At 34.1% G+C, this 26,732-nt stretch overlaps 3 protein-coding genes across 4 annotated transcripts in view; 2 read left to right on the top strand and 1 right to left on the bottom strand.

Annotated features, from left to right (window-relative positions):
• dock8 (dedicator of cytokinesis 8) overlaps positions 1–1,372 on the bottom strand; it is a 54,383-nt gene extending 53,011 nt beyond the window's left edge. The window contains exon 1 of the mRNA XM_048209650.1: positions 1,199–1,372. Coding sequence (XP_048065607.1) covers positions 1,199–1,251 — 53 coding nt within the window. The 5' untranslated portion in view covers positions 1,252–1,372. The remainder of the gene's footprint in view (positions 1–1,198) is intronic.
• Positions 384–21,253, top strand: cbwd (COBW domain containing). 2 transcript variants are annotated; one of them, XM_048209659.1, is made up of 16 exons: positions 384–516; positions 3,411–3,538; positions 3,760–3,846; positions 4,144–4,240; positions 5,614–5,705; positions 6,834–6,893; positions 6,984–7,021; positions 11,278–11,324; positions 14,259–14,345; positions 16,998–17,042; positions 17,873–17,929; positions 18,626–18,677; positions 20,187–20,255; positions 20,372–20,437; positions 20,587–20,716; positions 20,813–21,253. In XM_048209659.1, the coding sequence occupies exons 2-16, from the start codon at positions 3,439–3,441 to the stop codon at positions 20,884–20,886; spliced, it is 1,101 nt and encodes a 366-aa protein (XP_048065616.1). In that variant the 5' UTR covers positions 384–516; positions 3,411–3,438; the 3' UTR covers positions 20,887–21,253. The 2 variants fall into 2 exon arrangements, with proteins under 2 accessions (XP_048065616.1, XP_048065615.1); XM_048209658.1 differs by lacking the exon at positions 384–516 and adding an exon at positions 2,970–3,128 and having other exon boundaries at positions 20,813–21,252.
• Positions 21,254–21,340: 87 nt separating this feature from the next.
• foxd5 (forkhead box D5) lies at positions 21,341–25,533 on the top strand. The gene has a single exon (XM_048209649.1). The coding sequence runs from the start codon at positions 23,687–23,689 to the stop codon at positions 24,650–24,652; it is 966 nt and encodes a 321-aa protein (XP_048065606.1). The 5' UTR covers positions 21,341–23,686; the 3' UTR covers positions 24,653–25,533.
• The last annotated feature ends 1,199 nt before the right edge of the window (positions 25,534–26,732 follow it).

The raw sequence follows: 26,732 nt of genomic DNA, 5'->3' as shown, positions 1-26,732 counted from the left end.
ACTGAGAAAACACAAAATCTGTTGGTCACAATGTGACTAAAAGCAAAAATTAATCAGCTTATTAATATCACAAATGCATAAGGACTGACTCCACTGCGTGATTCCCATAATCTGCAGAAACAAATTGAGTGTGGCATATGACAGTTGTGCTATGAATGAACCTTTGTGTGCCTGTGTGACATAAACTCACAAGACAGAATACGGATCATTACCCTGTATATGAGTGCTTTGTTCCCTTTGTTTTAATACCGGACTCCCTTCTTCCACCATGCCTTTAAATTCATTTCCTCCCCACCTGTTGTGCGATAAAACAGGAACAATACAAACTTCCACTTTAACTTGACAGCTAACAGGTCAATGCTGAGCTGTAATAAGCAGATGAGAGAAGGGGAAATGATCGAATAGACAGGAGCTCCAATTTTAGAATTACACGGAAATGAATGAAAATTGCTCTGAAATGCGTCGCCGTAGTCTTTCTTTCATTCGTACTTTCTTTTAGCCTGAAGGGGGTATGTGGTAAGCATATAAACTTCAATAACTTTTACAGCTCAGATGTATCTGAATGTAGACCATCTGCGTACTGAAAGTGACAGGTTGCTATTAATACTCCAGTTCAAAACCTATTTGATACAATCTTAAAAATGAAGGATCCAAAAGGGGGTTTTTACAGCGATGCCACAGAAGAAACATTTTGGCTTTCCCAAAGAACCTTTCAGTGAAAAGTTGTTAAAAGAATAGCTTTTCTTCTTAGTGTGAAGAACATTTTATAATCTAAAGAACATTTTTCCACTAAAAAGAACATTTTGTACATTGAAAATGATTTATTTAAAAGGAGAAGAGTGTATGAGATTTTGTAGATATTTTCTAAGAGTGTCTTTTCAAGAGTGTATGAGATTTCCATACTAAAGAAAACATTAAATATGCTGCTGAATGCTGTATAAACGCTGTAACTCATGAACTTCTCTTTAACATCACATAGCAATAATTGATAAGACTCACAAGACTATCAAGTCTATTGGTGTCAGACTTGTAGCTTATCCCAAACGTGTAGCTGCCTGTTCCGGAATTCACCCAAACTCCCTGTAGATTTAACACTGACTGCAGACAGACAAATAGACAGCTCCAAAAGTCAGCTCAGCTTCCCTGGGATCAGTCAGTGCACGTGCTATGAGGTCCAGCCAAAGGAAATTAACATTACCTGTTGATTTTGAGAGCGAATGCTCTTCGCTCTGACGCTGGCAGTGAAGCCATGCGAGTCTGATATCAGTCCACGCAGAGCCGCGGAAAGCAGGACGGAGCGGGGATGATCGCTGATGGCATCGCAAGCCTCATCTTCGCGGTATCAGTGGTTTTGCTGGGCGGAAACTTCCGCATTTTAACTTCAACCCAAACAGAGTGGATTTACGAGAGAGAGAGAGAGAGAGGAGAGAGAGAGAGAGAGAGAGAGAGAGAGAGGCTACTGAACGATGTAATGAAGATTAAGACTGAGCTTGCTTGATAAACAAAATGGTTTAAATGGGTGACGACAGATAGCAGGACATTATAAACACAAGTGCCGGTTTACGTGAATGTATTAATAACCCATGATGACTAGATATCTGTTTTATCGTCAGTTCAATATAGTAAATATATATTAAATTTATAAAAATATGTTTAATAAAATATTATTGTTAAAATAATTTTATTATTATTGTTTTGCGATATCTGACGAATAAGTGCAAGCCTACAGCCAGACCCTTGACACTGGTCAAGTTGCTGTATTGTAGTCAGAAAGATGTGAAATAGGACAGCTGCGACCCCTATCGACCGAAAATTGCGCTGCAACAATACATTTCTTGTTAAATGCAGTTATTATTTTGAATTAGTTTTATTTTTTTTATTTTAAAGGGTTAGTTCACCTATAAATGAAAATAATGTCATTTATTACTCACCCTCATGTCGTTCCACACCCGTAATGCCTTTGTTCATCTTCGGAACACAAATTAAGATATTTTTTCGATATCCGATGGCTCAGTGAGGCCTGCATCGCCAGCAATGGTACTTCCTCTCTCAAGATCCATAAAGGTACTAAAAGCATTTAAATCGATTTCAAAACACTGCTTCATGAAGCTTCGGAGCTTTACGAATCGAATCAGTGGTTCGGAGCACCAAAGTCACGTGATTTCCGCAGTTTGACAAGCGATCTGAATTACTGATTCGACTCAAAACATTCATAACGCTCCGAAGCAGTGTTTTGAAATCGGCCATCACTAGATATTATTGTTAAAAAGTCGTTATTTTGTTTTTTGGCACACAAAAAATATTCTCGTCGCTTTATAATATTAAGATTGAACCACTGTACTCACATGAACTGATTTAAATATGTTTTTAGTACCTTTATGGATCTTTAGAGAGGAAGTACCATTGCTGTCTATGCAGGCCTCACTGAGCCATCGGATTTCAACAAAAATATCTTAATTTGTGTTCCGAAGATGAATGAAGGTCTAATGACATTATTTTCATTTTTGGGTGAACTAACCCTTTAAATTTTTGTTTGTTTGTTTGTTTGTTTGTTTGTTTCATTTTAATTTTAGTTTAAAATTTAAAAAGTTTGTTATGTGTTTTTGTCATTTGTTTGTTTATTTTTAATGTATTTTCATTTCCATTTTCCATTTTTCAAAATAATTAAGAACGTTTTTTTTATTAAAAAGTATTTATTGATCAGCTTATATTTTACAAAAATTCAATAAAAATGCTGTACTTATTTTGTGTAAATTAAGTGTTTGATCCATGAATAGTTTGCTAAACTGCTGTTCTGGTCTTTATATAAATCAGGGTACACTTGATGTTAATTATCACCATATTTAATTTTATGCTTTATTTTATTGAATTGTTTGTATATTAATATAAAATACATTAAATGTTCACAACAGTTCACAACACAAGTTTTCCCATTGACATCAAGTAACATTCAATCCGTTTTTATATAGGAACTCTCACTGCAAGTCAATGCGCAGGTCGGACCGTGATTACAGACACACACAGCATATCGACCCTCAATGAAATATTGCGTTTTTTATTACAAACTGGACGACAGATCGCCCTCAGCAAGTCAAATACTCCATCTAAGAGCTCGTATTTCGTAAAGTGTAAGTTGTCTTTTATTTATGTTTATAAGCTTCGAAATGAATGCATGGCGCTTGTAGATGTCTAGCGGTGCCAAACCGCACTGTATTGACAGCCAAAATGACAGCACATGTGTCTCTAAGATCAGAGTTCTTATCTGTCAAACATGGTGAAATATAATATATGTCAGATGATTTATGTTCATGACCTACCTTGAGTAATCTCATCACTGAAGAATGAATGTCATATCATATGCATTTATATATAAACTCATTTAATCTGAACTCCAATTTGTGTGTTTCTAGATTCTCATTAGTTCAAAAGATCTCAGTAATGGAGGATGAGGATGAATGTCCGGAGTTAGTTCCCATCAAGGAGAAGCCCACCGGACCCACAGCTCAGATACCTGTTACCATCATCACTGGATACTTGGGTCAGCTTTTAAGCAGTGACCATGTCTATGTCTATATCACTCCACTATTATAAGTGCATAGATAAAGCATACAAAAACCTTTTTTTAACTTAAAAATATGAATTATGTATAGTATTAAAGTAAAATATACTGCAAATACAGGTTATTATATCCTTTGCATAGAAGAAGCTATAATTTTACTCCCAGTGGCTTTACTTTATTTCTCTTTTTTCCATATACAGGTGCAGGGAAGACAACACTGTTGAACTACATATTAACAGAGCAACATAATAAACGAATAGCTGTCATACTTAATGAATTTGGTGAAGGTAAGTTATAAAATGAGCAAACAAATAAGCAATCAAAAGACCTCTAGTGTAGTTCTTATGCCTAGAATTTTTTTATCCGTCTCTCTGGATCATGACCAGAAGAGGGCAGCAAATTTATTCCCTATTTCCTCAATCAGTGCAGTAGAGTAGTAGGATCTTAATGCTTGTCAAGCACCCATATTTTCATTGTGATTTGATTACTTTAACATGTTTATCTCTTTGGATGTTTCATAAATATTTTGCCATATATTTTTTGCACAGAAGTTAGACAGGTACATGGTTAAATCTCTCCTGCAGGCAGTGCTCTGGAGAAGTCTCTAGCTGTGAGTCAAGCAGGAGAGCTTTATGAGGAGTGGTTGGAGCTGAGGAACGGCTGCCTGTGCTGCTCTGTAAAGTACGGCCATTCAGAATACCTCCAAATATTGGGTCAAACTGTCTATAAAGTATATGGGTGAATGTAGTGTGTGTGTTTCCAGTAGCTGTGTGAAGAATAAATATAGTTCCATCTGGACCACACGACTATTGTTGGACTTTTAAGATGGATTAAATGTAAACCCACTATATCTGCTTGCCCATTACATTCCAGTGACTAAACTTTTGTCCTTGTTGTAACTACTCATAATACTGGTTAACCTAGGGTATTTTTTTTTTTTTTAATTTTGTGACTTTCTCATGTAGGGTCATGAATATACTTGCAAATTTTTGACACTCTTAGGTCTTCTGAAATGCAGGTACAAAATAAAAATAAAAAAATTATTTTTTAAAGCCCTCTGAGGGCTTTTATATTTACATTTATGCTACTGGCAGACACTTTTATCCAAATAAATGTGCACATTGCTTTGAAAGTGTACATTTTTTTCAGTTTAAGACTGTTAATTTTGCTGGGAATCGAACGCATGAATTTGGCTTTGCTAGCACCATGCTCTGATGTTTGAGCTTTAGGAAAGGACACAAAAATAAAACAAAAACATTTGAAATAAAAAAATAATTTAAAAAAATAGTTACAATACTGTTTATAATATTTATTTAAAAAAAAAATGGTTAAAAGATAGTTGAATACAGTTTTATAAAATAATTTGTTCTCATGTTTAGTTTTGTTGTAATGTGTAAGAAGTATTAATATTAAAAATTTACTGTTTTTACCTGATTCTTTTTCATAGTATGATTTTTTTTTTTTTTCATTAAGTGTATTGAATCCAATTAAGGTCAGTTTGATCTGCAACATAAGAATTTTATCCAGAACTCGAACATAATTCTGGTTCTAATTACAAATCATTTGTATACCATTATGAAAACATTATATAATAACTACTGCTGTGTAATAGAAAATAATTAACATGTACACTACCATTCAAAGGTTGAGGGTCAGTAAGACTTTTTTTTTTTTTTTTTTTAATTTATGAATGAATGAAGAAATAAAGCAAGACTTGTATTCAGCAAGGACACTTTAAATTGACATTTATAATGTTACAAAATATTTGTATTTCAAATAAATGTTATAGAATAAATAAACTTTCTATTCATAAATCAATCCTGGGGGGAAAAAATCACGGTTTCCACAAAAATATTAGGCAGCACAACTGTTTGCAACATAGATAATACTTGGGCTTCAAACCGACATATTAGAATGATTTCTGAAGCATTTTACAATATATTAAAATCAAATTAAATTTTAAAAATTTAAATTGTACTTTTGTATGGTACTTGGTACTACTTGCATATATTAATTTATGTCAAATAATACATTATCACCCCTTGCTTTTACAGAGACAATGGTTTAAAAGCTATTGAAAATCTAATGGAGAAGAAAGGAAAGTTTGACTACATCCTTCTAGAGACAACTGGATTGGCAGATCCAGGTATTTCATGTGCGCTAGCAGACACTTCTTTGTAACACAACAAATATCCTTATTGTGATAGCTAATGGATTCTTTGGCCAGCTTGCTCAAATGTTGTCATCTGTTATCTTTTGTATGGGAGACTTCTATATGTTACTTCCATGTTTACACAGATTCTTAGATTATGCAATATTTTATGGCTTAGATTGAATTAAATTACATTTTTAAGAAGTTGATTACTAGACTACCTTGTCTTAGTCCTCACTAGCAATTAGCTTTTAAATGTAACTTCTTCTTTTTTTTTTTACTTTGCAAGACTATTTAGACATCTTTGTGAATAGGGATTTTTCTCATACATAGCAAAAAGCACTATAAAACAATTGAGAGTGAAGCCGAGAGCAATGCAAAGGCAGGAAGGGTCAGCATCTCTGCAGCCAGCCTGTGTACATGAGTGACAGATGTCAATGGCCAGTGGCATGCAGGACCCTCAGAGCTCAGACACAAGCCCCTCTTCACTGCTCTGCACTGTCATTGGCTGAGACAGACCTGTCACTCCTGGGGGCCTCAGGGGGATAAGCCCCTCCCCTTCCTCAGAAGATGCTTGTGGGCTGAATGGGTTATGTTTCTGATGTCTTTCAAGAACATTGCCTTCATTACACTTCTATCAAATATTTATAGTGCTTTCTTATTCTACCTTGACAGTTTGACAAAACTCCATTATGTGAACAAGATGGCCTCAAATTGTAACATGAAACTGTGAAATAACTTTTACAGGAAAAGTTGGAAAACATGGAAACAAACAAAACTTACCTTGTAGTTGAAAAATTTTAAGTCATCCATAAAATTTAGTTATGCATTTTAATGCGCATAGCCGCATACCTACACCCGCAACCCGTTTAAGTTGTGAGTTTTAAGGCAAGAAAGTGTTGAACCTATGCTAAAATAAAATAAAGCATATAATATATATCTTTTCAATGATGAGTTCCATGAAATTAAATTTTGCTTTATTTTTATTTAAAAAAATGTTAGTAGAATTATGGGGTTTTCCATTGTAATGTATATTTACAGCGAATAGGGAAACAATTATAATTATATAAAATAAATAAATGTGATTTTGTACAATTGATTTATTTATGTTTTCCAAACCAGGAGCAGTTGCTTCCATGTTCTGGGTTGATGCAGAATTAGGGAGTGATGTCTACCTGGATGGTAAGAACCCAAACTGATGAATGCTGCATCATTAGAAGTCATTAATGGTGTGCATGTCAATATAATGCAGTTTCCTCATCTCCCACATAGGTATTGTAACGGTTATAGATGCTAAATATGGGATGCAGGTAAGTAGCTGATCCACACATTAATGCACACTTGGATTCTATGCATCAACTTGTGTTGCTTTCAGCTAACGCTAGAGAGCTATTTCACAGATTAAAGGGATAGTTCATCCAAAAATGAAAATTCTGTCATTAAAGGTGCTAAAGAGGATCTTTTCGTCGACTGAGAAACCAAAGACTGTTAGTGAGTTTTTGAAATGAGCGCATGCGTATTTCGAGGGAACGCCTCCCAAATCTTGTGCTCGAGTATTGGAACACGAGTGTTTACCACCGGCATTCGCTGTGTCGTGTTAGTGGATTCATTATGACGGACTCACCGCAGGTAACTCATAATCTGCAGTTGTTACTCCTGTCTTCTGACAAACATTGCATGCGGCGCCTGTAGAGTGTGGAAAGTTACTGGAGCGCGCAGCCGCGCACGTCTCACACAAGGAACGTCATGGCAGTAATTGACAAGCCAGAGGGCCAATCCGCGCACGTCTTTCACAAGGAACGTAATGGCAGTGATTGACAAGCCAGAGGGCCAGTCATCGCGTAAACGATTGGCTGATGTTTTTAAGGCCCTACCTCGTGCACAGATGATGTGTATATTAATATTATTCCTTTCAGTGCACCTAATAAATAGTCTTTTATCAGTTAGTAAAGACAGTTTCAAGTAATATTGCAAAAATGTTTAAAACAAAACATCCTCTTTAGCACCTTTAATTACTCGCCTTCATCTCTTTCCAAACCCTAAATTCAATCTGTTCATCATAAAAAGAGAATATGTATTTTCAGAAAATTTGGATAAACTGCTCGATTCGTGGATTAGTTTTATGATCTCTAACTTTTTGAAGCGTCAAAGTGGAAGTTGCAAAGTCTGTCAATGGAGAGACAGAAAGCTCTCAGATTTCATTAAAAATATCTTCATTTTAGTTCAGAAGATGAACGAAAGTCATACGGGACAGAATTTTCATTTTTGGGTGAACTATGCCTTTAAGAATTATTTGTTCTGATTAATAATTTCTATAGTTAACTATTTTACTGCACATTGTTATATCATTTATTATACCTTCTAAAATCCACTCAATTTTAATTTGGTTAAAGAGGTCTTAATTAGTCCAAGAAAGTATATCACGCTTTGTTTGAAGATGTAACAAACCTTTTATGTTTGTACTTTTGTTTATAAGATGATAAATATAACAGGGATGTACTATTTTTACAATTTTGGCTGATTAATGTTACTATTATTTATTTTTTGTTTTGTTTTGTTTTGTTTTGTTTTGGCCGATTTCTGATATTAAAATTCTATACTATTTTGTCCAAATAAATTAGAAAACACTTAAAGCTAAAATAAAAAAAATGCTTCAAGTAAAAACAGTGTAAATAAAAAAAAAAATAGGTAAATAAAAAATTGATAAATTATAAGATAAAAACCTTTTTTTAAAAATTATTTTAATTTTATTTTATATTTTAATAAACACAAAAGTAATGTATCAGCACTACAAATGTAAAATCAAAAATGATAAAAGACATTATGATCCAGTTAAGAAGTCACTTTAAAAGGTTTGATATGTTAAATATTTAAAAGTTTGATACTTTTTTGTTTTTAAAATGATTTGGACTAAAATAACAACTTTGGGAAACAACTCTAAGCATAAATGTATAAGAATAAATGTGTGTTCATTGTGTAATATATATATATATATATATATATATATATATATATATATATATATATATATATATATATATACAGTACAGTCCAAAAGTTTGGAACCACTAAGATTTTTAATGTTTTTAAAAGAAGTTTCGTCTGCTCACCAAGGCTACATTTATTTAATTAAAAATACAGTAAAAAACAGTAATATTGTGAAATATTATTACAATTTAAAATAACTGTGTACTATTTAAATATATTTGACAAAGTAATTTATTCCTGTGATGCGAAGCTGAATTTTCAGCATCGTTACTCCAGTCTTCAGTGTCACATGATCCTTCAGAAATCATTCTAATATGCTGATTTGCTGCTCAATAAACATTTATGATTATTTTCAATGTTGAAAACAGTTGTGTACTTTTTTTTTCAGGATTCCTTGATGAATAGAAAGTTCAAAAGAACAGCATTTATCTGAAATACAAAGCTTCTGTAGCATTATACACTACCGTTCAAAAGTTTGGGGTCAGTAAGAATTTTTATTTTTATTTTTTTGAAAAGAAATTAAAGAAATGAATACTTTTATTCAGCAAGGATGCATTAAATCAATTAAAAGTGGCAGTAAAGACATTTATAATGTTACAAAAGATTAGATTTCAGATAAACACTGTTCTTTTGAACTTTCTATTCATCAAATAATCCTGAAAAAAAATGTTGTACACAAATATTTTGTACAATTGTACACATTAAATGTTTCTTGAGCAGCAGATCAGCATATTAGAATGATTTCTGAAGGATCATGTGACACTGAAGACTGGAGTAATGATGCTGAAAATTCAGCTTTGCCATCACAGGAATAAATTACTTAGTGAAATATATTCAAATAGAAAACAGTTATTTTAAATTGTAATAATATTTCACAATATGACTGTTTTTTACTGTATTTTTAATTAAATAAATGTAGCCTTGGTGAGCAGACGAAACTTCTTTTAAAAACATTAAAAATCTTAGTGGTTCCAAACTTTTGGACTGTACTGTATATACAATCAAACCAAAATTTATTCAGACACCTTGAACATTTCATTAATACAGTTTCACTATAGTTTAAAAAAATGATAATAAAATATGACAAGATCTCGGAGTTAAACCTTGTCAGAAAAAAAAAAAAATCTTAATTATGTCAGACAATACTTAAGCAGAACATGGTCAGGTCAAAATGTCTGAATAATATTTGGTTCCAAATTTTTATCAGTTTTACTGGTAGTCCACTGCATGAAGAATTTTTGGGTATAATATGTCACAGTTTACTTTATTTTGCTATCCTCACTTACATAAATGAACTATAGTGCCCTGCACGCACTAGTAAAAAATATTTCAAAAATGTCTGAATAATTTTTGGTTTGACTGTATACAGAGTATGTTATCTCTTTGCTTTAAATGGTCCATGTGAAGGCATTATGTTTGCTTGGTCTCTACAGAAAAAAACATTTAATCTTCAAGTATCGTATCCCACTGAAATGTCTCCCCCCTTGCCGTTCCTCTTCACACTTCAGGCCGGGAGCAGGACAGTGGTACTGACACCTGGATAATAGGCTGCTATTTAGTGGTGTCAGTCTTGGCAAGTCAGTCTTTTTATTGCAGAGGTTGCACCTCTCGGCACTGCGGCCCTCTGGGGTTCTGTGAGTGCCTGTTGAGGTGAAGACAGGGGAGGGCTTGATAGAAACCAAAGAAATAATGGATATCAAGGCAAATCACTCTAATGGGCCTGTCACCCTTTGTCCTGATCTTTCATTGTCACTTGATATATTCATCCATATAAGAGATACTTTAGGGTGTGGGGGGCCCAGGTGAGGTGTCTCCTCTCAGGGTTTGACTTGCAGAGACGTGCCCATCAGGTGCCCTTGTTTTCCTTGATCTCTGCCAGTCGGTTTGAAATTTGTGCAGACAGATGATGAGGCTTGTCTTGCTCCCAGAGCTCAATGTTATTACATATTGAACACAGACAATGAGACATCCCTCCTTCCAGTCTGCAGAGACGACTGGCAACGTGTAGAATGAAATAAATTGGATTGTGTTCAATAACTGTTCAGAAGTTATAATATCATGGAAATTGGATTTCTTTTAGTGAGTTTGCATCTTGTCAGTTTGCTCATCTGCTCTGATGTTAAAGACATATTGTCAGGAAAGAAGCTGTACAGAAAGGAAACTTTTTTTTCTTTTTTTGCTTTGTTTTGTTTTGTTATATAACCGGTACATTTCTGATTTTAAAATTCTATATTATTTTGTCTAAATAAATTAGAAATTAAAAAAGAAACTAAAAAAACGTTTAATGCTACAAGTGAATTTAGACATCAAAACAATATAATGTGCACTATGATAAATGGATATTCATTTTAAAATTTGATAAAGGAGATGGCATTTAAGAATGTTATTAAATAATTTTTAAAAAATAATTATATTCAGCTGAGAACCAGTATGGTTTGGATATGTTGTGCATCCCTGAAATATAATAAAAATAAAATGTATGTATACTATAGAAACTTGTATGATTTAAGAAGTTTGTTGTTGTAATAGTTGTTTTGTATGTGTTATGTAATCATTCTGTCATCTTCTTGTCTTGTAGCATCTAACAGAAGAAAAGCCAGATGGTCTTATCAATGAAGCTGCCAGGTAAAATCTTATTTGATTCATTAATATCCTCCTGAGACTCAGCCATAGACTTTTGTCCTCTGTAGAGGACATTATTTTAGTGAATTTCTAAAGGGCACATTCAGGGATTTTCAGAGATACCAAATGTTTGGAGGTTTCACCATGACAACTCTCTCTCCTTAGTCTTTAAAATGACTGACATTGACTGAATATTTTTTAATTATCATTTAAATCTGACTAATTTTCCGTTTGTTTGTTGCAAATGAACATTTCAGGAAAACGTTATTGAGTTTCAAATCAGAATATGACTTTCTGTTACGAAACAGGGCATCAATTTCATACATGGACCAGGACTTGCAGCATGTCTATCAGGCATTTTGGGGAAACAAAATGATAGGGAAAGAAATTATATATAAGTATTCATATGAAATATGAGATATTCTTATGAAAATGTTGGTTAGTTATTACTCCCATTATTACACTTCTTTTTTCATTTCATGCTGCCCGAGAACACTTTAATATGCAAATTAGATGCAATGTACAGACACATTATAGAATGGGAATACCCATTTATGGCCATGTTTACACATATATTGTATAAAGTAAAATAGTATATTAAATCATCCTGTTAAATCTTTCATAACATAGTTGAGAATCTTAATACAAAGTTTGGTTAAAAAATAACCTAAATATAAAAACAAACATTATTTTTGCAAACATTTTCATAATAATTGAGTCCTGGTGTCCTCTACGGAAGAGGATTAGGGCCAAGCAATAATCTCGAGATTAAAGTTGTTAAATTTCGAGAAAAAACTTGTTAAATTTCGAGAAAAAAGTCGAAATAAAATGTTGAGAATAAACTTGTTAAATTTCGGGAAAAAAACTTGTTAAATTTCGAGAAAAATGTCGAGATAAAATGTTGAGAATAAACTCATTAAATTACGAGAAAAAAAAACTCTTTAAATTTTTAGAAAAATGTCGAGATAAAATGTTGAGAATAAACTCATTAAATTTTGAGAAAAAAACTTGTTAAATTTCGAGAAAAATGTCGAGATAAAATGTTGAGAATAAACTGATTAAATTACGAGAAAAAAAACTCGTTAAATTTTGAGAAAAATGTCAAGATAAAATGTTGAGAATAAACTCATTAAATTTCGAGAAAAAAACTTGTTAAATTTCGAGAAAAATGTCGAGATAAAATGTTGAGAATAAACTCATTAAATTTAGAGAAAAAAACGTTGTTAAATTTTGAGAAAAATGTCGAGATAAAATGATGAGAATAAACTCGTTAAATTTCAAGAAAAAAACTTGTTAAATTTCGAGGAAAAAGTTGAGATAAAATGTTGAGAATAAACTCATTAAATTACAAGAAAAAAAACTCGTTAAATTTTTAGAAAAATGTCGAGATAAAATGTTGAGAATAAACTCATTAAATTACGAGAAAAAAACTCGTTAAATTTTGAGAAAAATGTCAAGATAAAATGTTGAGAATAAACTCGTTAAATTTCGAGAAAAAAAAGTGTTAAATTTCGAGAAAAAAGTCGAGATAAAATGTTGAGAATAAACTCATTAAATTACGTGAAAAAAGTTGTTAAATTACGAGAACAAATTCGTTAAATTATGAGAAAAATGTCGTTAAATTTCGAGAAAAAAGTTGAGATAAAATGTTGAGAATAAAATCAAATTACGAGAAAAAAACTCATTCAATTTCGAGAAAAAAGTCGAGATAAAATGTTGAGAATAAACTCATTAAATTATGACTTTATTCTCAACATTTTATCTCGACTTTTTTCTCGAAATTTAATGACATTTTTCTCATAATTTAACAAATTTGTTCTCGTAATTTAACGACTTTTTTTTGTAATTTAACGAGTTTATTCTCAACATTTTATCTCTACTTTTTTCTCAAAATTTAACATTTTTCTCGTAATTTAATGAGTTTATTCTCAACATTTTATTTCGACTTTTTTCTCTAAATTTAACAACTTTAATCTCAAGATGGTTTTAATTTTTTATTATTGCTTGGCCCTAATCCTCTTCCGCAGTCCTCTAAAGGGGACATAGCATAAAATATGAATAAAAATCTTATTTATAAAAAGGCAACAAAAAATGTTTCTATGACATAAAACTAAATTCACAAAAGTTTTTCTGGATCTCGGGACGATATATAAATACGATATTAGAAGAAAAAAAATTAGAAGTCTTCATCGTTACAATAAATAAATCTTTATACATCATACAGTTCTATAAGAATCCAGAAGCCATTTTTTCCCCAATCACATTCAGTTTCTTTTTTTGAGCACCTCTTGTGTGGTCTTTCAAAATACTATTTGTGACTGTTATCTCTATTAAACATTACAGCTGGTGCTAATGTTTGTGCAAAAACATATCCGATTCCAGCCCAGCTCCCTCCACCTCACCTGCTGCGGTCAGGGTGTTTTTGTTGGGGTTCGGAGGCATGTCGGAATGCTCACAAGTGTCAGAGGCCATAAAAACCGCTTCTGCTCTCTGTTTATGTTTTCCTACCTCGCAAAATGGTGGCGCCTTTTGAGTATGGCACGAACCATGCCACCCACACACGACTCAACAACAGGCAGGGGGGTGGATGAAACACAACAAAGAGTGTTTACACACTTACACACACACACACATTTAGATACAAAGGGAGAGTGGGACATTGAACACGAGCAATAAAGAGAGTGACAAATGAGAGAGAGAATGGGATGAGTTGTTCTCGTACTGTATTGTTCTATTGATGTATTATACGACTGTAATCACACATACTTGCGTACAGCAACTGTAGATGCACATAGAAGCAATTTGTTTTTTATGACGAATAATCCATATGCGACCCTCTGAGGTGTCGTCTGCCTTTGTCACATACAGGTTTAGGAAAGATGGGCAGCATTTATCAGGTGATTGTGAATGGTGCTGAATTCTGCTCTCTTTTTTTAGGCAGATAGCGCTTGCTGATCTGACCATCATCAATAAGACCGATCTAGTGAAGGAGACTGAGCTGGTGCAGCTCAGAGATACTGTGAGGTGAGAACTGTCAACCTTTATATTCCTATATGTTCTTATTAGGGATGTACTGATATTAAAATTCTGGCTGATAATGATTTTGACAATAATTATATTGTTTAAATAATTATAAAACATACTGACAACCAAAATCATTCATTTTAAATGCTACAAGTGAATTTGTGTTTTCTCCAAGAGCGAGGATCTAATCTTAGAGAGAAGACGTAGCTGAAAAAAGCAAGAACTAATTACAGAATTTATTTGTTTTTCAAATGTGAAGTTCTGATCCCAAAATACACTTACGTTTTTAATGCAAGATGAGGTAAACAGAGCAAGGTAGTCCAGGTCGATACTTCTGCTCCTAGAGCTATGATGGGGGCCAAAGACGAAATTTTTTTTGAAAGAACCACATTTTCACTTCATGTAGGCATACAAAAGAGATTCCAGAGCAGCATTTGTGTAAATAGATTTGGGTATCATCTGCATAGCAGTGAAATTATACACCATGTTTTCTTCCCAGGGGAAGTAAATACAGAGAAAAAAAGATTAGGTGCAAGAATTGAACCCTGCGGTACTCCACAAGAGAGTTGAGCAGGTGATGAAGAAAAATTACCTAATCTAACAGAGAAACTTCTATTTGTTAAATAAGATTTAAACCAATTTGCTATTTGATAAAAATACAGGGAAAACCGTATTATTGTGAAATATTATTACATTTTAAAATAACATTCTATTTTAATATATTTTAAAATGTCATTTATTCCTAAAGCTGAATTTTCAGCATCATCAGTCTTTGTTGTGTCACGTGATCCTTCAGAAATCATTTTGATACTAATTTAGTGCTCAATTATTAATAATGGTTCTTATTATAATTGATGTTGAAAGTAGTTTCTGCTTAATATTTTTTTTCCAGGATAAATTGATTAATAGAACAGCACTTTTAAAAAACAGCAATTATTTGAAATATAAATCTTTTCTAATATTATAAATGTCTTTACTGTCACTTGAAACAATTTAAAGCATCCTTGAAGAAAAAAAAAATTATTAATTTCTATTTTTTTTTAAAAAGACCTCAAAAATGGTTTCCACAAAAGTATTAAGTACCACAGTTGTTTTCGGTCTTGATAAACATAAGAAATGTTTTTGAGCACCAAATGAGAATATTAGACTAATTTCTGAAGGATCATATGACACTTAAGACTGGATTAATGATGCTGAAAATTCAGCTTTGCCATCACAGGAATAAATTATATTTTATAAAATATATTCAAATAGAAATAGATCAATTACATTTTAATAATACTTTTAAAAAATATATTGTTTTTACTGTATTTTTGATCAAATAAATTCAGTTTTGTTGAGCATAAGAGACTACTTATTCCAAACTTTTTACCACCAGTGTATGCTTTCCAATAGATTCTGGTGTTTGTCTTTAATATGTCAAAAATGTATTGTGGTAAAGACATTAACATTTTTATTAATTATAAGTGGTGCTTGCTTAGCCATATCACTTTTACTTGTGAACCCTCTAACTCAAAGTATTAAACTTTGCAGTGTACTATTACTTTTTAAGCAATTTTCTTATGATTTTTGCATGGTGAACAATAAAATGGGCAAAAAAAACCTTAAAGGGTTAGTTCACCCAAAAAAATGAAAATTCTGTCATTAATTACTCACCCTCATGTCGTTCTAAACCTGTAAGAACTCTGTTGACTCCTGACTCCTCCATAGACAGCAATTTAATTGCCACTTTCAAGGCCCAGTAAAGGCATCGTTAAAACAGTCCACGTGGCTACAGTGGTTCAACCTTAATGTTATGACGTGACAAGAATACTTTTTGTGTGCAAAAACAAAACAAAAATTAGACTTTATTTAACAATTTCTTCTCTTCCATCCCAGTCAGTCTACGCAGTTTACATTGAAAACACAGTGTAGCGTGTCTGAGTTCTACGTCTGAATGCCGATTCATTATTGGCCGGCTCTTGCGTCAGCATCACACGCATGCGTCATGCTGCTCACATGAACAGTGTCAGCCATTAGCGAGCCAGGGTTCTGATGTAAACACGGAAGCGCTGCACTGCTTACTACGTCAACAGTGTAGGAGACTGACAGGCAAGAGAAGAAATTGTTGAATAAAGTCGTATTTTTTGTTTTTTGCGCACAAAAAGTATTCTCGTCACTTCATAACATTAAGGTTGAACCACTGTAGTCACATTGACTATTTTAATGATGTCTTTAGTACCTTTCTAGGCATTGACAGTGGTAATTAAATTGCTGTGGAGGAGTCTGATACCTCTCGGATTTCATCAAAAATATCTTAATTTGTGTTCCAAAGATGAATTAAAGTCTTATGGGTGTGGAACGACATGAGGGTGAGTAATCAATGATGAGTAATTCATTTTTGGGTGAACTAACACTTTAAACTTGCTTTTAAGATACCCGATTCATATCTAGGTACCAGAATATTTTAGAGTCTTGAGGTAAAAAACCATACAGAACACCTTGACAAGCACATAGCCACGTCCTGACAACCAAACATAACATCTTAGCATTGTAATGTTGACCTTTGCGCTTCTCAGATTTGCATCAGAAACTGTAAAAATCTAGTTGGAATGATAACTTGATAGATGTCTTTGAGTTTGTTTTACATGCGCTCTGTCTTCTTCATTGTAGATCAATAAATGGGCTCGTAAAGATTTTGGAGACACAAAAATCCAGGTGAGGTGATATGCAGAAACCACCAACACAAAACATGCACTTTATTCTGATCCATGGTACACGGTGTGTGTATTGTAACATGTTTTTAAGCCGTTTCATTTTACATAAAATTTTGATCAAATAAAATGCATACTGTCAAGATATTTAAAGCAGTTAGATTTTAAAACCTGTAATCTGATGTGTACGCTACTGTAAAAAAAAAAAAAAAAAAGAAAAAAGGTCAGTAATTTTGTTTTTTAATGTTTTTGAAATAAGGTACTAATGCTCATCTAGGCTGCATTAATTTGATGAAAATGACCATAAAAACAGTAATATTGTGAAATATTATTACAATTTAAAATAACTGTTTTCTATTTGAATATATGTTAAAATGTAATTTATTCCTGTGATGCAAAGCTGAATTTTCAGCATCATTACTCCAGTCTTCAGTGTCACATGATCCTTCAGAAATCATTCTAATATGCTGATTTGCTGCTCAAGAAACACTTCTTAATATTATCAATGTCGAAAACAGTTGCGCTGCTTTTTTGTGGAAAAAAATCTTTGAATAGAAAGTTCAAAGAAATAGCATTTATTTTAAATAGTTTTTGTAACAATATAAACATTGCTGTTTACTGAAATTTTATCAATTTATTGAATCTTGCTGAATAAAATTAGTTTATTAAAAGAACAGTAGTCTATGTTCAGTCTATTTCATAAACTGTATTTTTCAGCCGTTTTTAGGCTTGTCCTACCATTAGGATCTTTATCTTTTTACCTATTAATAACATCAAAGACAGACAAAGTAATTATATATAAATACAAATGACGTGTATTTTCCTTTCTCTTAGGGTTGATCTGTCTCAAGTATTAGATTTACATTCTTTTGATACCAAAGATGGCACAAGGTAAGTGTTTTTGGAAGAATACTTGCAACAATTACAGTACTTGATTCTTACTGAAAGTATAGTGGCGATTCTGTTCACCGGTATTTTTTCCCAGAGGATTTTGTGCATCCGGCGAGGATCAAACACTCCATTAGCTCATGCTAATGTTGATGACTTACACAAAAACAAAAAATGAAACACCCTTTTTAAGAGTAATTACAGTGAGACAGAGTAAATGTGAATGGCTCGGCCCAGCTGCAGAGGATTATAGCCGGTGTCTGCAGTAAAGGTACAGAAGCACATCCACACAGACTGGCTTTCAGCCCCGACTGTGGCCCATTTGCCCCCCTCAGCACAGGCTGCTTGTCTGGGATGACCCCCCTCTGGTCTGCTGCCTGACGAATAATCCACAGAGCTACGTTTGCCCTCCCCGAGGGGTCAGAGCCCGCTCTCCCACTCCCTCACGCGCTTTCTTCTTCTTTCTTTCTGTATTAAGCTCAATCTTACTGTTACTAAACCCAAAAGCTCCTCTGCATCACACCAGCACCGGGATTAGGGGCTGTCAGTGTAGTCAAACCCTTTGAGAGGTTTTAGCTAAGACTGTACATCTGTCTAATGCATTTGTGTATGTAAGAGGATGTTGTTTATTGAAGGTATTTGACATCAATCAATGCGCTGGTTTCACATTTAAATGTCTTGAAATCTTGTGTTCTGCAGGTTGGCTGAAAAGCTGCAGCTGGTAAAAACAAGTCAACCACATCTAGACAAGGTGAAGATGACTGGTTTTATGACATTTTGAATTGGCATATTGAATATTTTTCACATCTGAGGAAAAAACAATCTAGCTTCTCTTTCTACAATGATCATCTTCTCTGGGTTTGTTTAAACTAGGAGCTTCATTAAATGTTAAAAGTCTTCAACTTCCCCTATCCTTGAACCAAACTCTCCATAGGAGCTCTCAATATTAGATGGGTCACTTTCCCGCATCCACCCAGTCTGTCCCACCCTCCCCCTTCCGAGCCAAGCTTCACTGCTCTTTTCATGTAAATGAGAGCCCTGTTTTCTCTTGTTATTCCAAAGGAAAAAAGGAAGTGTGTAACTTTTAGCACAGACAAACAATGGTTTAAGTATCTGTAAAGGGCCCATGTAACGCCCCAGAGAACTACAGCAGAATGGGCGCTAAAACAGTGCAAGTGTTTAACACCAAGGGGAAATTCATTCAAGTGTTGTACTGACGCTTTTAAAGATAGAGGCTTTATTAGAAATGTTTTAGTGTACTAACAGAAATTATTAAAATCCCTTATAAATTGATGATTTTGTTGCCTTTTGTGGCATAAAATCTGCTTGATAGCACAACAAATGCAGCATTACTCAGCAAGGATGTGTTAATATGTGACCCTGGACCACAAAACCAGTCATAAGGGTCAATTTTGAAATGAAATAAGTTTTCCATTGATGTGTGGTTTGTTAGGATATGACAATATTTGGCTGAGATACAACTATTTGAAAATCTGGAATCTGAGGGTGCAGAAAAACATCAAAATACTGAGAAAATCGCCTTTAAAGTTGTCCAAATGAAGTCCTTAGCAACGCGTATTACTGAAAAAATAGATTTTGATTATATTTACAGTAGGAAATTTACAAAATATCTTCATGGAACATGATCTTTACTTAACATCCTGATGATTTTTGGCATAAAAGAAAATTTGATAATTTTGACCCATATAATGTATCGTTGGCTATTCCTACAAATATACCCGTGCGACTTATGACTGGTTTTGTGGTCCAGGTTCACGAATGATTAAAAAAAAGTGACATTAATAATGTTACAAAAGATTTCTATTTTGAATAAATGCTGTTCTTTTGAACTTTCTATTAATCAAAGAATCCTGAAAAAAATGCACCATAGCACAACTGTTTTTAAAATTGATAATAATCAGCAAATCAGCATATTAGAATGATATCTGAAGGATCATGTGACACTGAATACTGAAGTAATGGCTGCTGAAAAGAAGAAATTACATTTTAAAATGTATTCAAATAAAAATAGTTATTTTGAATTGTAATAATATTTCACAGTATTACTGTTTTTACTTGGTGTTGTCTTTCAAAAATATAAAAAAATCTTACCAACTCCATACTTTTGAATGATAGTGAACAGTACATTTGTAAAGTCGCTTGACTCGTTTGAAAATGTTTGTGATGCTCCCTTCGTATTTGGTCATGAAATTACAGACAAATTGTTTTATGTTTGGGTAACCGATTTGGTTTATTTCAGAGTATGCTGACTGTAACATTTGAAGTACCTGGCAGTGTGTCAGAAGACCTATTAAATATATTCATTCAGGTACAAAATATTTTCTTTTTAATTACATTTTTACACATATTTGCACCTTTACAAAATGTCTTGAAAATGGATATTTTTTTTAGAGAAATAAAAAAAAAAAACATATTTTTCTGCAGAACCTCCTATGGGAGAAGATATTTAAAAACAAAGCAGGATTGGCAATGACAGTTATCCGGTTAAAGGTGAGGATACAATCATCTGTATATTCTTTCATTATGTCAGATGCCAAATAATCATGACTTCTGAAGAAGCATTGCCTTTGTATATCAACAATATATCATGTACATGCACTGTAATCTGTTCTCAGTGTAAATGATGTGTGTTGTGGCAGGGGATCTTCTCCATTCAGCAAAATCAAAAGAAGGTGATGTTGCAGGGGGTCCATGAGCTTTATGAACTGGAAGAGACTCCAGAGTTCTGGTCAGATCACGAGCCCAGACTCAACCGACTCGTCTTCATAGGTGAGTTCAGAACGTCTTCATGCGCTTCCAGATATTAAGATAAATGCCTATATAAAACTCTCTTTAAAAGGCCAAATGATTAATTTCTTAATTCAGGTCGAAACCTTGATGGCGAGGTTCTGAAGGAGGAGTTCATTTCAGCCGTGTCAAATAAAGACAGCGTGGAGTAGATGATGCCTGATGACTGAAATTGTGCACAATCTACCAGGCCACGTATACAAACCATACAACACCAACAACCTCTATCTTATAAGACATTTGTAAAATCACTGAAAATGCAGCTGTTTCTGTTTGCAACCCACAGAGAGTTTGCAAATCCTTTAGCAGCTTCATAGGTGCTTATCGTGCTCCATAATGTTTGAAATGAAAAAAGTGGTCAAATCTGACACCTATTTCTCTTAAACGTGTGTACTAAAAATCCTTTAAGGGGATAGTTGACCCAAAAATGAACATTTTGCCATCATTTACTCACTCTCAAGTTGTTCCAAACCTGTATGAGTTTCTTTCTTCTGTTGAGCACAAAAGAAAATATTTTGAAGAATGTTGGTAACCAAGCAGATTGGTTTAGTAATTTTTTTCCTACTATGGCAGTCAATGGTGGGCGAGAGCTGCTTGGTTACCAACATTCTTCCAAATATCTTCCTTTGTGTTCAGCTGAACAAATAAATGTATACAGCTTTGGATCAACTTTAGGGTGATTAAATGATGACAGAATTTTCATTTTTGGGTGAACTATCCCTTTAAGCATCTCTATGCCACATTTCAAACCAATAAAATTCACTGACATGTCTTAAACACAAATTGTAATTAATTTCATATTTACATTATTTTTTTTTTTTTCTCCAACTACATGTCTGTGAATGCATTATATTTTGGAACTAGCGAAAACCCCATAGTCTTTATATCAAGAGTATGTTGTTATTTAAACAATTAATTTGGGTGATCAATTACTAATCATTTTACTTAGGCTTTTTCACAGTGTAAAGTGTAAAATAACAGTAACCAGTAAAATAAATGTAGTCTTGAGTTACTTGGCTTACTCTTCTAACGTGTTAAATTTGTCTTTTTTCAATGTGAGAACCAATCTTTATAAGCACCCACTTAACACTTTCTGTGATGAGGCGAAAAATGGCTATTTAACAAACACTACGAAAATTGGTTGGCAGAGTTTACTTTTTGTTGAGTGTCTCTAGTGGAACATACATTATGATAACTAAGCAAAAGAAAGCTTAATTCACTTTTAAATATATACACTGATTGTAACAAGCCGCTTTGGATAAAAGTGTCTTCAAAATGCATAAATGTAAATGTAAGTTCTTTACATAAAAAAAAAAAAAATGTTCACAAAATGTGCCACAAATTTCATTATTGTATGTTGCTCTAATATGTTATATATTATAACATAATTTAATGATGTGCTAGCAACTGTTGTGAGAAATATTTTAATACTAATTATTTATTTAACATTCAATACAAACACTATAAGATCCTTGGATTTCTTATCAATGAGTGCTGTAAATAGTTAGTTTACACAACTTTCAAGTACTCATACATTTACATGCATCCACTTCCACACCATCCACAGCTGAGGAAGTGGACGGTGGGCTCCAGCCTTTTCATTTGCAATTGAGATGACTGTGAACAGTTTTAACACATATCCGCGCACAAGAAGGTTTGCTTTGAGGATTGCTGCGCTCATTCATGCCCTCCAATAAAACTCGCTCCTGGCCTGTAGCCTAAAGCTGCGCTGTTTCCTTTTTGATTCTGATGTTGATAGGCTCGTTTACCGGCTTTCTTCTTTCAATGCGGGGAGCCGGGCCATGGCCATTTTCATGGTCACACCACCTGCGGGCATCTTGAGGTGACAAACCAAACGAAACCCAGGGGGTATCGAGGAAAAATCAGTCTTTTAAAGCGGTAGTTAGGCGTGGTGTGAAAATTCACCATCACACGTCCCAGCTCCCACTGTGCAAACCTGCTTCTGAATTGATGACGAATAACGTAGCTGTCGTAATAAAAGATTCAATGAAGTGACTTTTTTTTTCTTTTTTTTTTGGGGTCCGGATCTAAAACACATCAAAGATGCAATTGATCCAAAAAATAAAGACACAATTTGTATAATAAATATATTTAATTTGTTGAATTACAATTAATTTTGTCATATTTATGTCAATGGTTCAACTGTCTGTAGATTAACAGGCTGAAATTAGCCTATATTTAATCATTAGGCATATGTATTAAAATAAGAACTGATATTTTTGTTTTATTTTAAACATTATTAAAGTTCAAAAACAAAGCCAGTGTGGCAAAACTAAGAAAAGCATTTTGGTGTCATGTAACAATGTAACTATATAAAATAAACTTAAAACTTGGTTCAAATAACGTAACAAAAAAATAGGCTTATTAAAAATAAAACATTAATACTAAAAAAATATATTGTGCATAGCCTATGTTTCAAAATAATTACGTTATTTTCTATTTTTATTATAGTTTGTTTACACGTGACATTTTAGAAAATAGCCTAGTAGCGCGTTATGTGTTGACGTACATGCATTTAATAGGCTATTTCAATACTAAAGGATAAATGGCTTTTAATATTAAGGATAAAAATGTCTTAATCTCTTTAAAAAGTTGACCCTATAAAAGTAATTAGCTAATATTATCAAATATGGCTAATACACTTTTATTGCAGTACAGTATCAGTATAGCGCCCATACAGATGTTCTAATGGGATGTTTAGGATCCACATCTCATATGCGAATTGTTTAAGCAGGTCAAAGCCCCCCACACCTGCCTGCCTATCCTGAATCCCTGCGGTGACACTCCACTCCCATTGGTCTGACCATCGGCGGACCAAAGACAGAATGCGTGTGGCCTCTCATAAATAGCCCTCATTTCCATGAGTCCTGCAAACCCACCACAACCTTCACCGACCACAAGTCGCGTCCAGCACATTCGGGGTCTCCAACCATGACCCTTACCCAGGATTACGAAGAAGTGCAGCGTACCCCCGTCTCGTTTGAAGACGATGAAATAAACACAGTTGGAGGAGACCACAGCGATAGCGACCGAGAGTATTTCATCATGCCTTGCGGGGACCCCACGGAGGTGGATCACTCGGGGTCCGAGTCTTCAGGAGAGAGCGAGAGCAGCTTCTCCACCACGTCCGCTCCAAAACACACCTCCACCGTCAAGCCTCCGTATTCCTACATCGCTCTCATAACCATGGCCATCCTCCAGAGCCCGATGAAGAAACTGACCCTCAGCGGCATCTGCGACTTCATCAGCAACAAGTTTCCCTACTACAAGGAGAAGTTCCCTGCGTGGCAGAACTCCATCAGACACAACTTGTCACTCAACGACTGCTTCATAAAGATCCCGCGAGAACCTGGAAACCCGGGGAAAGGGAACTACTGGTCCCTGGACCCCGCGTCTGAGGACATGTTTGACAACGGCAGCTTTCTACGCAGAAGAAAAAGATTCAAGAGGAACCAACCCGAGTTCACCAAAGACAACCTGGTGCTCTACCACCCAACGTTAAGTTATCGAGCATATGGGCGACCTTACTGCGTTTCTGGGCCGGTGCCAGCCCAGGCTAATCCTATTGGATATTTGCCAGTGCCGGATGGCATCATGGTGCCCCCTCCATATTTCCAGTATCAGACTCTCAACATTAAGATCAGCGAAGCTCCAGAAATCCAGCAAAGGCCTGAGCCCAAGACTCAGAAGTGTTCGTTCAGCATTGACAGTATCATGGCTAAATCAACGGTGTCTCCTCACAAAAACTCTCATCATCTCACACCTGACTACAGTTATGTATTTCCCAGGCCAACATCATGCGTGACTCCAAGTTTGTTACCGGTGCCAACAAGGACTCCTCTGCTCAAGACTGTTCCTTTCACAGAAACTCTGCGGATGGTGTATCCTCACTGTTGAACTGTCTGGGGAAAAAAAAAAACTCTTGTCATTTTAAATAGGATTGTTCTGTCATTGCTCTTATATGATAGTTTTAATGTAAATAAATAAATGGTAATATATTTGCTAGTCCTGGAAAGTGGATGTATTAAAATGCCTGTTTAAATAAACCATCATTGTCAGAATTCAATTATGAGTTCTCGTTATTCGTTGCAATTATCTCGTGTCAAAGTTTTCAGTAGCTAATTAAATCAAATAGCAGGTTCTGCTCATTCAACTTTGTCTTATAAAGCCAAAAGCCTGGCTATTTTTAGATCGCTTTTGGAAAAAGTTTTGAACGTTGAGTAGGGTATGATGCCTTTATACTGCAATTCAGTACATATTAGCCTACTACAGATTTGCCTCTGTCAATACAAGCAAGACAATTGCTATCATTTTATGTCCACTAGATGGAGACTGAAGCTCGTGAAATCGGTCGCATTCAATGCATTGATTTGAGTTGAGACGCGTGTGCTTGATCGATTATTTCGATTGATTTGCTTTGCTTGAAAAATAAAGGATATTAATCACTTTATACAATCTATGTTATTGGCTATAATCTGTCACTTAATGCATTTTCACTTGCGTGGACAGGCCTACATGCCTAACCTCCTAAGAATTAGTTTTTTTTTTTTTTTTTTCATGTCATTACATTGTTTAGACTGAGCATAAGAAACAAATTGATTTTATATATATATATATTTTATTCATATGTTATGCTATGTACTAGTAAGTGGACTCAGGACTCAGTGGGAAAATCATATAGGGTTTTTTTCATCGACCAATCAGGTTTTAGGATGTTTTAACCAAACTTTGTTTAAGGATGATTCTCAACTGTTATGAAAGATAAAATGCAATGAATTGATATACCATTTTACTTCATGCAATATGAGGGTAAAATGCCCATACATGGGATTTCCCATTCAATGCAATGTATACACCATCTAATTTGGAGCAACATGTAATGGAAAAAAAAGAAGTGTAATAATGGAAGTTATAGATGGCAACATGTTCATAATATGTAATATTTCACATAGGAATATTGATAAGTAATTCTTTCCCTATTGTTGTTTCTCCTAAAATGCCTGCTGAACATGATTTAAGTCCCGGTGTCCTCATCTGACATGTGAAATCAATGTCCTGTTTTGTAACAAAGTCATATTTTGATTAGAAACCCCATAACAATTTCCTGATTTATAACAAACAATTTGAAAATTAGTCAGATTTAACTAATAATTACAAAATAGTATCATATTTTCCATCATTCAGTCATTTTTAAAGACCAAAGAGAAGTTGTTGTCCCAGTGAAACCTCCAAATATTTGGTATAAAGCCCCGAATGTGCTCTTTACAGGACATCCAGACTTAAAACTGTGACATGTATGTTGTCAGAGAAATTCATTAATATAATGTCCTCGTACGAGGACAGAGGGATACAGGAGGTTAAAATAATATGAAACAAAATAATTCATGAAACAATAATAATGCAAAAGCTAGAACACACAAATATGAAATCATTGTTTTGTCCAACAGCAACAACAACAAAAAATGTAATTAAAAATGCAACATATGAAACACAGCTTGCCCCAACCTGACACTTATGAAAAATATCCTTGTCCCCAGAACACAGTTTAAACTTAGGCTACATAGTTGACTGTTGCTTCAGTATATTTCATTGTTGAGCTATTATGAAATATGATACAAGACTTAAGTCTGGTTTCACAAAATTATTGTAATTTAAGAGGGTTTTGAATTAGATGTTTGAAACCAACCCACAAACACATCGTTAGAGAAAACACACATACCCTAACTGGACTTTTGACTCAAACCCTACTGAGAAACAGCTCTTGTGACAACAAGCCCCGCTTTCCCTTATCTGTTTTTGGCATTGGAAACTTTACTCAGTTTATTACTTCTCTCATCTTGTTTAATGTTACATTTTATGAATGTTATGACATTTCTGCCTGTGATCCAGTGTGTGTCAGGTGAGAGCTGCTGTCCATCTTTGCGCTTCACGTGGATCCAGTAGGTCTGCACCACGGACAGTAGAGGCGTCCGATTAC

Source organism: Megalobrama amblycephala, linkage group LG12 (assembly GCF_018812025.1).
Source record: "Megalobrama amblycephala isolate DHTTF-2021 linkage group LG12, ASM1881202v1, whole genome shotgun sequence".
Classification (NCBI taxonomy): domain Eukaryota; kingdom Metazoa; phylum Chordata; class Actinopteri; order Cypriniformes; family Xenocyprididae; genus Megalobrama; species Megalobrama amblycephala.
Note: the sequence above shows the minus strand (reverse complement) of the source record. Positions and strands in the feature narration are given on the sequence as shown.

Coding starts and splice junctions, on each gene's coding strand:
- cbwd (XM_048209659.1), top strand. CDS start 3,439: ATGGAGGATGAGGATGAATGTCCGGAGTTAGTTCCCATCAAGGAGAAG. Junction 4,241..5,613: donor TGCCTGTGCTGCTCTGTAAA/GTACGGCCATTC, acceptor TTGCTTTTACAG/AGACAATGGTTTAAAAGCTA. Junction 20,717..20,812: donor CAACCGACTCGTCTTCATAG/GTGAGTTCAGAA, acceptor TTCTTAATTCAG/GTCGAAACCTTGATGGCGAG.
- foxd5 (XM_048209649.1), top strand. CDS start 23,687: ATGACCCTTACCCAGGATTACGAAGAAGTGCAGCGTACCCCCGTCTCG.